The sequence below is a fragment of the Corvus moneduloides genome, chromosome 1 (assembly GCF_009650955.1).
Source record: "Corvus moneduloides isolate bCorMon1 chromosome 1, bCorMon1.pri, whole genome shotgun sequence".
Lineage (NCBI taxonomy): Eukaryota > Metazoa > Chordata > Aves > Passeriformes > Corvidae > Corvus > Corvus moneduloides.
Window position 1 is genome coordinate 111,546,869 of NC_045476.1, and position 13,571 is coordinate 111,560,439.

A 13,571-nucleotide genomic window follows, 5' to 3' on the forward strand; every position below is an offset into this window, starting at 1 on the left:
GAAATTCATTAACAGCAATACTGAGTAGCAGAGGTTTCTGTCTCTCCTTTGTTCAGCTGCCTTCTGCCTAAACAGCATATGTACATCCTAAACTGGATGATTTTATGCATCTGAAAATCACACAGACTTACAGTAGCTGAGTATTACATACAGCATTCTAAGTAAGACACATAACTGTCTTTAAATGAACAAGCTGATAAAAGGCTCCCTGCTCCAGTGTTTATTCCACTCTCCTCAGAGACTCTGACAGTGTCTGGAAAGTTAAGATATGGTAGGAGAAGAAATGAATTACAGAAATGAGGAATCCCTCACACATCATCAATCTTTTCCTCGCATTAATTACAAGGGATGCCAACTCAAGCACTTCTGCTGATCTCTGCTGAAATAGTCCTTCAGGGTAATAGGGCACTTTTTCAAACATGTCTTTTAAACCATTTCATGTTTTGACTTCAAAATCTCTACCTAAATGCCATTCCAAAACCCATGTGTCTGGTGGGATTTGAGGCCCAGCTGTAAACTGCCCAACTACAAAACAACATTTGTGAGTTATTTCTTTTCTGACTCCAGATCCTTTTATTTGCACACAAGGATGAGAATCAGGTAATATATAGGAATATAGTCCTTCTCCTGTGCTCCTTTGCTCCCTCTTCTTCCCACCCCCATGTATTCTTTTTTTGTCTTCCTGTTCTGAGTCCCTAGCACTCAGACAGGACTTGGGAGATCAGGGTGGTGTGAGTCAATTTCCACTGAGAGAGAAAGTAGGAGGCAGGAAAAGGAAGGCCAAAATACCAGGTAGGATGCCTAACTTCAGTCACCACCTTGGGATGTGACTCTGGGCACTATTCTCTGGGTACCTCTCCTGTGCTCTTTCAATGCACCCACCCTGGTGGTACCTGAAGGCTTCACAGCGCATGGTCCTGCCTTTCTGGCAGATGTGCTGCCAGCTGGGCTTGCTCTGCTGTGCTGCCTGGCCTGCTGGAGCTAAGCACTGGAGGGGGTCAAAGGGTTGCTCTTCTGCGGTTAGCCAAAATCCAGGATGTTAGCTTGACTGTTTGCTGTGGATACCCCACACTGGTTCAGGATGTGATTCTATATTTGTACAGCGCTATCCAGATGCTTTTCAGATACTGTTCTAGCTAAGTACTTTTACTAGTACTCCATAGCTGTGTCTTGCAGTTGCCACCTCTGCACATTTTCCACACGTTTGCACTGAATTACGATGATCTCCTGAACCAAAGTAACACTAAGGTTGTGGATTCCTGGGAGTTTTTTATGCCTGTGCTGTCAGGCTGCCAGATGCAATCTGAACATGTCTGTGTAGGGCATGCAGGGCTCTCAGGTCCTACTCTTTGGTTTTTTGCAGGCAGCTCCAATCCTCATGTAATCAGAGATAAGTGACTTAGTTAAAAATGAATGGGGCAGCTGGCTAAATGCTCAACCAAACAAAATGATCAAAGGAACAGCGCCAGATGTTCTTCATTAGCTCTACATATGGAGGTACCAGGGAGAGCAGCAGGAGCACCAAACTAAAAAGAAACCAGAGAAGCCAACTCTAGTTTCAACCATAACATGAGGAGCTGGCTATAAATACTACATTCCTCAGTGTGGCTCCCAGAGGATGTGCTGTAAGTATTTCTAAAACCTACAGGAAAAGCGTATCTACTATTGTCTGACTTATTTATATGCATCCTCCTGCTAAATATTTTATTAAGAATTATCATTCTTAGCATCTATAAAAATATACTTTAAAAATCGTATTTAGAAAACTTCTGTAAGTTGTAAAAAGGGTTATTTTTTTCCACAAAATTTATTTTTTGCCCAGCTGGTGCCAATGCTGACTCTTCTTGGCTACTGATTTGTGGGATTTTCTACACAACTTTTAGTACATTTTAAAATTCTAAATTCATAGTTTCGGAGTCCAAGTTACTGCAGAAGGTCCAAGTCATGTCAAGATTTACTGTGGAAAAGGAGCCAGATTTTTATTTTGTCTTCTGGGGAAGTTTATGATAGAGTGAGATAAACATCCAAAATAGTTAAGGTTGTTTATCCTGCATCACTAAGAAGACATTCTTGACATCACTTGTGTACAACTGAGCAGGGGAGCTGCTCAATCAGCACTGACAGAAATCCAACCCAGATCACCCAGCCTCGGGGCATACAGACCTTGCTTTTGTGTGATAAAATCTGCTTCTGTTGGGATAAAACCTGAACAGTTGACATAGCTCCTCCTGTCACAAGACAAATTTTGGTGCATAAACACTCTTCCTTCAGTTGTATTCCTTCCAGGGAATTATTTCGGGACACTTTACCTCACCTTGACATAAATCTGTAGTATCTTGGGGCTGACAAGGAGGAATGAATCCTACAAAACAATCTGGTGTCATTCTTGTCCAGTGTAATGACTTGACTGTCAGCTCCAAATCTGCAAGTCTTAGGCTTGGAGAGCAGGATCCTGGAAGTTGCCAGCAGGTAACTCAATCCACACAGTATCTTTCAACCAATATAGGAATTATTCCTGTTCTTTTTTTGACTCTACCATTTAGTGATGTCTGCCTGAAAGTCACTCCCCTGACAGCAGGAGGAAGGAGACATGCCGAATACAAAGGGATTGGGAAGGCATTTCTCTGAAACAACTGGAAGTACCAGACTTGCAGTTGACTAGGGAAGAAGGTGAGAGGGACTCTTGGCTGTGTAGATCAGTGGTGCTAACATCTACTTTGTCCTTTACCTACGTAGCAAGCTCCTCGGTTTGGTAGTATATATGCTGCTCTTTGCATGATTATTGATTGAGAAGGTTATTCCATGTATAGAAAGCTTGATGTGCACTTTAAAAGCTGCTCTCACCCCATTCTGCAGGAACAAACCCCATGAACCTGCTTTTTCTTTCCCTTCTTATTTCATGCACACATAAGTGACAGCCACTCACTGCAGTGAAAATGGGTTCTTTGCTGGTTGATGTGCTGGTAGCAAACAGGCTGAGGAACTCACTAATTATCATACTGGAGTCAAGGAAAGCGGGAGCATGACTCACTTAGGAATGCTTTGTCTTCCCCTAATTGCTTAATTACCTTAGAGGGCTCACTGGCCATTTGGCATAGAGGTCATGCCTGTTTCCTTTGAGCACAGGAATAACTCCTCCTAGCTACTCCTAACAGGATAGAAAGGGGATGTGAGGAAGACATACGGCCATGGCCCCACTTTTCCTCTATATAATCCAGGAGCAGTATTTGTGCACAACTACAAAGTCTTTCATTCTCTGAAACGAGGATGCCAAAGCTGACCATTATGTAATATAAATCAGCACTTTCACCTTTGCACTGAGACAGGATCTGTATTGACAGGGATAGTGTGATATTTTGGGTTCTTTTGTACTGGTACTTGTGACATCTGTTTTCTAATAAATGGGATTAAAAAACAGTAATGGGGTTGCCACAAGAACAGGAATCTTTCCCACTATACTTGTATGCTTTAGAGCTAGCCTGACTGCCAAGCAAACAAAACAGAGATTTCCCCAACACCTCATTCTCACAAACAATAAATAAAAGAAAAAAGATATGAGTAATATAAATGCATATAAAATGCACATAAAAGCAGATGGCAAGCTAAGGAAAGAGACCTTAATATCCCATGAGAGAAATGGAAAAAGAACTTGCTAGTTGCATGAGCAGAATTAAAGGAAGGTTTTCCTGGAGCTCTAGGAAACCCGACAGTGCAGTTTTCAGGGCTCACCCCAGCCCACGTACAGAACTGGTAAAATAAGTCTTCAAGATGCAACAAATGGCAGAAGATAGAATTGAACTATATGGATAACTGAGGCAAAGATATTTAAGTATCACTGTCTTTAGTCCCTCAATGAACTCGTTTTGGAGGATGGGTGGAATCTGTGGTCCCTTTTCTTAACCATTTTATTGATGCTATCCAACAGTAAATTTGGAAGCTAGAATTCTCCTTTGCAAATTGGTGATGGCATCACTATGCAGCCAAACTTTCATTCTACTCTCCTCTTCATTACTTCTATGAATTCTCCATCCTTCACTGCACACTGATGCATCCTCCATTCAGAGCAACCAAAGCAAATTTTCTCCTGTTCTCCTTACAGCCCACCAGCTGCTATCCCCTAACTTATGATGGGTTATATACCCACTGGGCTTATGAATGAAAAGCCTTGCAGCTGCTGTACTTCACGCTGACCCTGATGCTGTCAGTGTATTTTAGAAATGCGCACAGGATGCCAGCCTGGTTGGCCCTGCGAGAGCTGTGCATGGACGTGAGTCCAAGTAGTCTGATGCATCTACTGGTCTAACCTTTCATGTACATGGGCTTCTCAGATGTGTGTCTGGATTGTCAAGAGTGTTTAAGATTACTCATTTGTTTAGGGGCTTATGATTGTTACTTAAATATTTCCTTCTGTTTTTATCAATGTCTTTTTAAATGGTGGGGTGTGGTGCAGGTAAATGCTGGCTGAGGTTGCATTAGGTTCCACTTTTTGTGAGAAAACTCTGCTTAGAAGGTTTTCAAAGAGTAAGTTTTTGCAAGAGAAAACAGCTGGAAGACACCTCCAAGCCTGGCTCTGGTGAGTGGAGATATTCTGACATAGAGTGCATCACTCTAAAGCAAGCAAAATGTTATGAGGAGAGGAAGGAAAATGAAGTATCTTGATTCCTAAGCTGAGAGAGAACTGGTCAGCAGTTTATCAAATCAAAGGCTAATATCCAAGAGAGATTCTATTCTCATGGATAAACATCTCAAGTACGGACTTCATTAGAGCTACATGTAACTTAAGCATCTGACTTCAGAGGAAAATCAAGTTCTGAGTACCAACTGTTTTTGTTATCAAACAAAAAACAGGTGACACATCTGTTCTTTTCATGCTTTTTTGAATAATTTTCCTTAAGAGTTAAGGAGTTAGCATGTCATAGTGTGGGTAGCTGCCTTAGGGATCAAGGAACACCAGACAGAATCTATAATAAAACTTCTTGCATTAGGATGGCTGCAGAGGAAACTATACAGAAAATGCAGTCCAGGAAAGAGCTCTTAGAAGATGAAATAGGGATTAAGCCAGAGCCTACTTTACCATTTGCTAAAACACTCAGTGCATTTGCCTTCATGGGTTCTGCATTCCAGAGGACTTCATGCTGGGTTAATAAAATCCCTCTCTTGAACAGGCTTTGGAAACTCAGCCAGCCACTGACTGCCCATATGGCAGAATTTGGCTATTGCTATTAGACAGCTGCAGGAAGTTGAGGACAAGAAAGGGGAGACAGCACCAAAATCTTATGCATATGTAGACATGGAGAGACACACGGCTTTGCCTCATGGCAGGAGCTTCCAAAATATGTTCTTCATCAAAATGTCAGGATCCGCTTTAGTTTTTTACTTTCAGGAACTGTAATTGGCACTTCTGCTTTTTGTAGGTGATATGCATGTGATTTATGTGTGTGATTTAAACCCTCATACACTCTGAGCTTAAGTTTCAAATGCATTTTAAAACAATTAGCACATATAAAAGAAAAACAGCAAAACACCACATCTCTGTTGCTCACAAACTTAAAGGGAGATTGAGTTCAGTGCTCTTCCTAGGGGAAGAAACTGCATGCTTCCCTGTAACCCAATGCCAAACCACTGCTCCCTGCTTTGAGTAGCAAATGCCATTCTTACTGCGTCTAAAAGCCCAGACTCTGTTTCTTTTCTCAACATGTAATTATGTATTTTGGTACTGCGTTCAAACAGCAGTTTAACAGAACAAAGGAGTTATCTTTATGAGACAGCCAGGGAAACACACAAGGAACAGGATGATGCAGCTAATCTAAATAATGACATTGAAAACAAAATAGCTATTGGGCTATAAATAAACAATATGAAGTAAATATCATTATTTTTATCAAGAGAAGACACAGACTTAATTCGTGGGGATAATGTCATCTGCTGTTTCCTTAGACTTTAGTTCTTATTTTCTCAGTCAAGCCATAATGCAAGATTTCCTACTTTCTTCAACTTTTTACAGCATGAACTTTTATACCACTTCTTTTGGAGAAAATTGCAAAACTCAGACATGTATGTTTAGGAGAAAGATCAGATTTTCTAAAATACTGAAACTGCTCAAACCGCTTGTTTTTGAACTGTGCAAGTACATGCATTCTTACAAGGCAGGAAGGTAAACATACACACGACTGCATTAATTAAGACAATACTTAGTTTCCTGCAACACGAAGGAATTTTCTTATTTAGACTAAGACTTTAACGATGCAGTCTCCCATTGTGTGTATGCGGGTGTGCAAAGCAGCAACCTCAACTTCACAGAAAAAAGCACACGGGTCGGTTCTGACCTGGTGAGCGAACAGAGAAGGAATTAAATAATCCTCTAAACCAAAGCCAGAATCAACTTTCTGAGCGCCAAGCTTAGCCAGTCCCACCGCCTCACTTTTTGGCAATACACTCCTAGAGGACCTGAGCAGAAGCCTGATTCACGTGCCTTTTTACATGGGGATGGTCTTGTTCAGTATCCTGGGCAGGAAACTGGCCTGATCTGTTGACTTACAAGGTTTAAAATAAGCACTCCTGTTTCCCCCGTCCCAACCCTGGGCTGAATGACTTCCCGGCGGGCGCAAGAAATGTGCCGAGAGCAAAGTGCTCTGAAGTGTCCGAGCACTCGGCAAATGCTCTCAGGCTAACACACAGCCAGCAACACACACGTCCAACACTGGCAAAACATCAGGGCACGGCACCGGTCCCCATCCCTCAGGCTTTACCTGCTGGTGGGCGAATGGCTGGGGGGGATGTCCTGTACAAAGCTCTGCTCCATGCCCGGGATCCTGGCCGGGCTGTGGGGATGGTAGGCTGTCAGCACCACGCTGCCCGAGTCCTTCATCTCCATGGTCATAGGCACATGCCGGCCCCGCTGCTGTGACACTGCCGGGAGGGCGAGTGGCTCTGTCACAAGCACCAGCCCATGGCCTGGCGCGGCAGCAGCCGCTCGCCACTGCCGGCTGTCAGGAGAGCTGTGGCACCGGGACACGGCTCCTCTCCCTGTCAGGGAAGCTGAATTAGCATATATTCAAAAACACCGCCCACAAACTACCCACGGGGAAGTTACTACGTTCCTAGGAAACGAGAAACCTGAGACAGTCCTGCAGTCCTGCATCGAACGCTTCCTCCCCGAACACTTCTCCACTTCCTTTTTTTTTTACCTTTTCTTTTTTTTTTACCTTTTCTTTTTTTTTTTTTTTTTTGTTTCCTTTTAACGGCACATTTTGTGATACTCCTCCTGCTCCTGAGTTAGTTTTGTCTAAGTGAAACTATCTGCTGGTTATGCCGCGTGGGGAGCGCTACTCAAACACAGCACAAGGTTTGGTGGAGCAGGGCGTCTTACAAGGGATGCAGGGACCGAGTGGGCTCTGCTCCCATTAAATCACCAAGGAGCGGGAGCGGTGATTTCCTACATGCCGGATCATTTCTACAGCAGGGAAGTGCACTAGCTGTCTCCTGAAAACAGATTAAGCTTTCATTTTGCCTGATATGGCTGTGCACATGATGCCTTACTAAGGCATCACGCATATAATTAAAAAGGCACTGGGACATGAGTGAATTACTTTTACAGCTGTGTGTGTTCCTCTGGAGCAATACTGCAAATAAATGCACACCAAGATGCTTGACATTTTTTCATAATTTGACTTGATCCCTTTACATTAATTAAGTGCTTTTCAGTCAAAAGGAGACAATCAAGAAAAAACCTCGGGGTCCTATTCTGGAATAATACTCAGAGAAAGCTCTGTAGACAAAGTGAGAAAATTTTCACATCCCTTTATTTTCCTCTCCCACTTCTTCAGTGTTTGGGGTTTTTTTTTAAAAAAGAAATGTTTCTGGTAAATGGCAGTTCCTGAAAACTACTGTCCTGCCTGTGAAATCATGTGAAGGATGTCCCTAATTTTACTCAGTGGGCCACATGTCTCTGAGCACCTTGTGAGCACAGGTGTGAAACACCAGCCTCCATGCACCTTTGTCACAGCTGCTGGTGGCATCCCGAGCACAGGTTCTCTACAAAATGCTTGCTGGTCTCCTCTTTTGCATCTCCCTTGAGTCACGGTTCTCTCTCCAGCACTGCTATACAGCTACCTAAATTACACTGTCAGTCTCTGCAGCTGGTGAAGTAGCTCAGGTTTTGAATCATAAAATGATTCTTCTCACCTCCACCTTCCCCCTGAACTGGGACACAGTGGTTTCGGTCAAACATGTTGCTGCGACTCATGTAGGCAGTGCCCAAGTTAATTTTAAATTAGCCAGCATAGGACACTGATAAAGGTACACTTGGCAGCACTTCTTGCCAGACTCACCCAGGAAGCATAAATATTTGAACATACAGAGCCTCTTAGCCTGCTCTTGCAATGCTGTTAAGATATCCTGGATTAAAAATTTTAAGGCCAGGTTGCCCAGGATAAATTCATGGCTGCTTAAATGGTAGCATGGAGCCCCTCTGGGAGCCTCCGTGCAGCCATGTACAGATGTTAGAAATGAAGGAGAAGGCTCTAAGCTATCCCTGGAAGCACAATGTGCTTTCCAGGGCACCCAGATCATATGCCATGGTGCCACCAGTGACGACTGGGGTGAATGCAATGACCAGTGTTCTGTGATTACTGGGGTATTCAGGAAAGGGATAGGGCCTGAAAAATTAGGGCTGAAACCATCATAGATCTCATATCATATTGTGGCTCTGTGGACCACTGACTGAATGCCAGGCTGCTGCTACCTGGTCCCTGGATGACCAGGGATGCTGCTGCCAGTGCCACTCTTTTCCCTTCCTATCCTGGTTTTACATTCTCCTTCCTGAACCAGAAGGTGAGAAGTCCCCTTCTCTGATGAGGGGGAGTAAATTGTAAATAGATATTTATATTTGGCAAAAATGCAAATCGATATTTTGAATATTAAGCAGCCAAAGTGCATATATCAAACAGATATGAGAGCAAAAAATTGATAAATATATGTTATAAAATATTTGCTGGCACCCTTTATGGATGTTCTTCACAATTTACTTCAAGAAATTAAACACCTGAAAAAGCACACATAGTGGAAAGCACCAAACACTGTCAAAAAGGGAGTGGGTGTCATTTAGGAGATCAGGGTGCTGACAAAATATTGGCTTAACTTTGGGAAAGCCTTTTTTCTCTCGTTTCTATCATAACACTAGTCTTTTTTCAGTACCATCAGCCAAAAAGTGATGATTATGTGCTTTAAGCTATGTGTAGATAAAGCCCACAGTAGAAATGCAATATATTTTTAGTATTGTTTTTGTTTTCTCTTTCCATAATAAAAAGCCTCAAACACTGAAATGACTTAGAAACTATACAGATACCATCTCAAAAGAAAAATACATATAAAGAAAGGAGGCCCACGCTTATTAAATGGGATTTTCTCTCTAAGAAAAATAAACATGGAAGATTTTATTTGGAGATTTATAATGTGCTGGTGCACAAACTGGAGGCTTGTATAGAAATGGCAGACTATTTGGCACAAGTACAAATAGATATTTTGAAAACTAATCAACCAAAAGACATATATTAAACCAAGAGCTAAAAATGTTTATATGCCTAATGGCTCTTGGGGTTAGACATCTGGATATTATTGAAACTCCAAAAATATGCTAAATCAACTAGGCATACATATCAGGCTTTAAACAGTTTTAGCTGGGCTAGTCACACAGTCACAAGAAAAGTGTACAAGACAACATGAGCTGGACTCCTCCTTCAGTTCTATCTGTGCAATTCTGTTCCCAATGGAGAAGTTATTCTCCTGGTTTATAAAGAAGCAAGTAGGAAAATATTTTAATCCAATATGTTTGTGTTTCTACAAGATTTCCCTGTGAAGTACTCAGGACTGTGACAGTCCTAATTGTTTTTTCAGATAGTTAATAGCTTCCTAGACCTTTCAAATACTATGGAAATGCCATTTTAGTGAGAAAAAAGTATTATGAGGATGCTTTTGGTGGCAAGCAGTAAAGTGAAGGTGCAGAAAGAGAAGAGTCTGTGGCACATGATCCCATGAGCAGCTGCCTTGGGTTTCGTAGGCAAGGGGCTTGTGCTTTCAAATTTTATGTTGTGCTTGTGTCAAGGGGAGTGCTTTGTACTTCCACACATGTGGCAAAGTAATTAATAAAAAATAATTGTATAAGGCTAAGTGGGCCTGAACTTGGAGAACTAGGAGTGAGAAATTTTCACTAGCCTATTGCTCCAGAAATGTAAATTAGTGGCTGTATACTAGTATGATCAAGCCTTCAGCTCATCTATTGAAGAATATCTGTGAGAGCCATATACAACAGATATAAACACACAGAAAGTCACTAGTTAAAATTTACTGAAATGAAAAAGAAACTGTCATTGTTATTAATATCAATTTTGTATTTACATTGAATTAATTAATAAACATTTTGGTGGCAAGATGATGGCCAGCCTTTGCATAGCACATTGAATGTCTGCTGCTTGGAAAGGATGCTTTCAAACAGATTTTTAAGCAGCCTTTTCTGGCCTGGTTCAAGGGGGTGTTGTTACTGAGAGGAATGGGATTTGTCAGCTAGGGGTTCTTGTCCTGACATGGTGGGAGCATGCACCATTATATTATTAGAGTAGACCCACAGAGCCCTGGAAAGTGCAAGATACCCCTTTGAACTACAAATCACACAAAAATCTCTGAGTGATGAATTTCAGTAGTCGTTTCCAGCTTAAATTATCCAGGACAAAGTTAGACAAAATTAGCAAAACTCTGAAGTTAATTCTGGACTGGTTTAATGTCAGCTTGGATTAGATTAAGTTTTATAAGGAAGCTGTGTAAACCACAGCATTTTTCACTGATTAAATCAAGGCAAAATGAGTTGAGCAATACATAGAAAAATGTCATCCTAGCACTGCATCTAAATTTCCTCATCCCTCTTGCAATAAATTTTCTATGTGTCTGTGTGAAAGAAACCAAAACCAGAACCATTGTATTTCTCCATGCTTTTGGGTAAAAACAAACAAACAAACAAACAAACCTAAAGGGTGTGTCTTTTACTTCTCTAATTTGTCATTTGGATGGAAAGATGTTTGAGGGGTGGGGAGCAGAAAGCTCCATCACACCAAAGAGTTGGTGTCAGCTAAAAGCACCTGGACAGACTGAGAACAAGGAGTGATACAACATTGCATAAAAGCCAAGGAGAGTGGTGTGTGCATTTTCCACTGCCCAGTACCAATTCCCATGAAAAAAGTGTTTGAGAAGGGGCTGACTTTGTGTCAGGAGAATTTTAACTGTGGCTTGAGGTCTATTTCCTTTCAGATAATTTTATGTATCATGAAGAATAGTTTTTAATCTTGATTTAGCCCCTGAACTTTATATTCCAGTGATGCTGGAAGGGTTAGAGTCCTTTTTTCTATTATAAAGGAGAGGTGTTTGTGTGCCTTGATGTGGGCAGCTGGGAATGTGAGGGAATGGGTGAGACCCACTGCTTTTATAACACTGAAAAAGTAGCAAGTAAAAAAATAAAAAATTTAGAGGCAAATCTTTGTTATTCTGCTTTGTCTTTTCAAACTGAGAACAGAAACAACATAGAGAAAACTGTTGCTTTTCCTTTACAAGCAGGTTAATTAACAAGGATATTTAAACAAAGAGAATAGAAATCAGGTATTGTAGCAACTGGTGGTTTTGCAAAGGTTTGTAATTAAAGTATGAAAAAAAACATTCATCTTTGTTAAATATAGCCTCATATTTTTCAGTTCCAGGCTAAATTTAAATATACATCACATTTTGGTGAAGTTTAACATGGTCTTCTTTTTATTGATTTACTATGGATTCTTTTATCCTAAAAAGATACAAAAACATGGAAAAAAATTCTTTAGGCAACGTTGTGTAGCTTCTTGCTTAGCAATGACCCTCATTTGTTTTCTAGGAGTTCAAAGGTTGATTCTCCTTAGCCCAGATGAAACTACCCATATATTATTCCCATGTTAATTATGTACAGAAAAGGAAACTTCCTTAATCTGCCTGCCACAATAGGGCTTTCTGAAGGTTTACTTTGAGAAAAAGCTCATATCCTTTCATTCATCCATGAGGTTTATGCTCCTTCATGACATGTTGATCTAACCACTTCAGCTGGGACAGCTGACATCCACAGCTGAAAGCTGTGGTCTGTTTTTTTTTTCTGTTCTGAGGCAGTAAGTAAAAATTACATGAAGGAGTGGTAATGTGGTTAAGTTAAGAAAAGTAGCACTGGGGGAGGCTGCTTGCTTCTTTGAAACGTTCCTCTAAGCACAGGCTGAAAATGGGAACTGGTTTCTGCAGCATGGAAGGGGAAAAATGATCAGGGATAGACAGCAATGAACATTCTCAGTACGTGTGTCTTTGTCCTAATACCTCTGAAACAGCAAAATTGGGTTAGGTATTTGAATTTGGTACAGGGAAATTGAGTTGTCATATTCAGATTATACTTATTTATAAATATTTATATATTCCACATCATACAAATAGGGTAGGAATGAAAAATGAAATAGGAAGATAGGTTTTTGTATAAAAAGCCAACCAGAGATTTTTAATTTTATTATTTTAAAAAGTACTGTTTTCCAGGGGCCAACCTCCTAAGCAGCTATATATATGTAGGTATATGTATTTGTTTAGGATATGTGTATATACCCACATTACACCTCCCCAACTTCCACCTTTTAACCACAGTTTTAAATTTAAAAAAGGTATTCCTTTTGTTTTAAAGGCTATGAACGGCAAATGCAATTTCTGAAGTTAGTAATGATTTGTGAGGATGCCTTTGCCCTTACAGCACCACTTTGGTGGTATATCCGAACATAAGAAAAAGACTGTTGCCCCTTTCTTTTTACAGACATAAACGACTTCACATTCAGCATTTTTGTAACATTTTTAACCCTGAAACTACAACATTTTCTAGGGATGGCTTTATGTAAGGTACAGTGGGCATTTCCCAGTAACCATGCCAATGATTTCTTCCATTGTGCCATCTCGTAACAGCGTGTTTCCCAGGCAGTAGCAGTAGCCCACAGCTCTGCTGGTGAATTTGAAAGCTGTACTGAGCTGGATAGTCATCAGAGGACTGCTCTCTTAATTAAACCACTCTTTGAGCTATGTTCTGAGGGATATGTGTAAAACTTGACGAAGAGAGGTAGAAAGGTGTTAATAGGAGCCACTGATGTTCATCAGGCACATAACCAGACATCAGTATCAGCTATCTTGTTTTGATTGCATTCTACTCCTTCTTAAAATCAAGAGCTGTGTTTTTTAAAATTACAGAGTCTGATAGCACTATTAACAGGATTTGCCACATCTGCATCCAAGGGGTGAAACCTCAGATTCTCCTTCCCATCTAGAGAATGGGGGTGTATTTCTACAAAGCATAGCTTACATCTTCGTCCTGCTTTCACATTCTGTGGCTTGATGGCTTGAATTCCTGAAGTTACTAAATTTACTTTTGCCCTTGCTGTGCAAAAGTGAAGAAAGTACCCGTCTTTCCTGCTAATTTCTTCATAGTGCTGCCACATCACCACTGAAACAGTTATTAAGGTTGTCAGAGGAAATCTTACTCTGGT

At 41.0% G+C, this 13,571-nt stretch overlaps 1 protein-coding gene across 4 annotated transcripts in view; it reads right to left on the bottom strand.

Moving 5' to 3' along the window:
- Positions 1 to 7,035, bottom strand: part of ARHGAP28 (Rho GTPase activating protein 28) — a 77,221-nt gene extending 70,186 nt beyond the window's left edge. The window contains exon 1 of one of the 4 annotated variants that reach the window (XM_032122342.1): positions 6,750 to 7,035. In XM_032122342.1, the coding sequence (XP_031978233.1) occupies positions 6,750 to 6,880 (131 nt within the window). In that variant the 5' untranslated portion in view covers positions 6,881 to 7,035. The remainder of the gene's footprint in view (positions 1 to 6,749) is intronic. The other 3 variants (XM_032122297.1, XM_032122288.1, XM_032122307.1) reach the window with 3 other exon arrangements.
- Between the last annotated feature and the right edge of the window lie 6,536 nt (positions 7,036 to 13,571).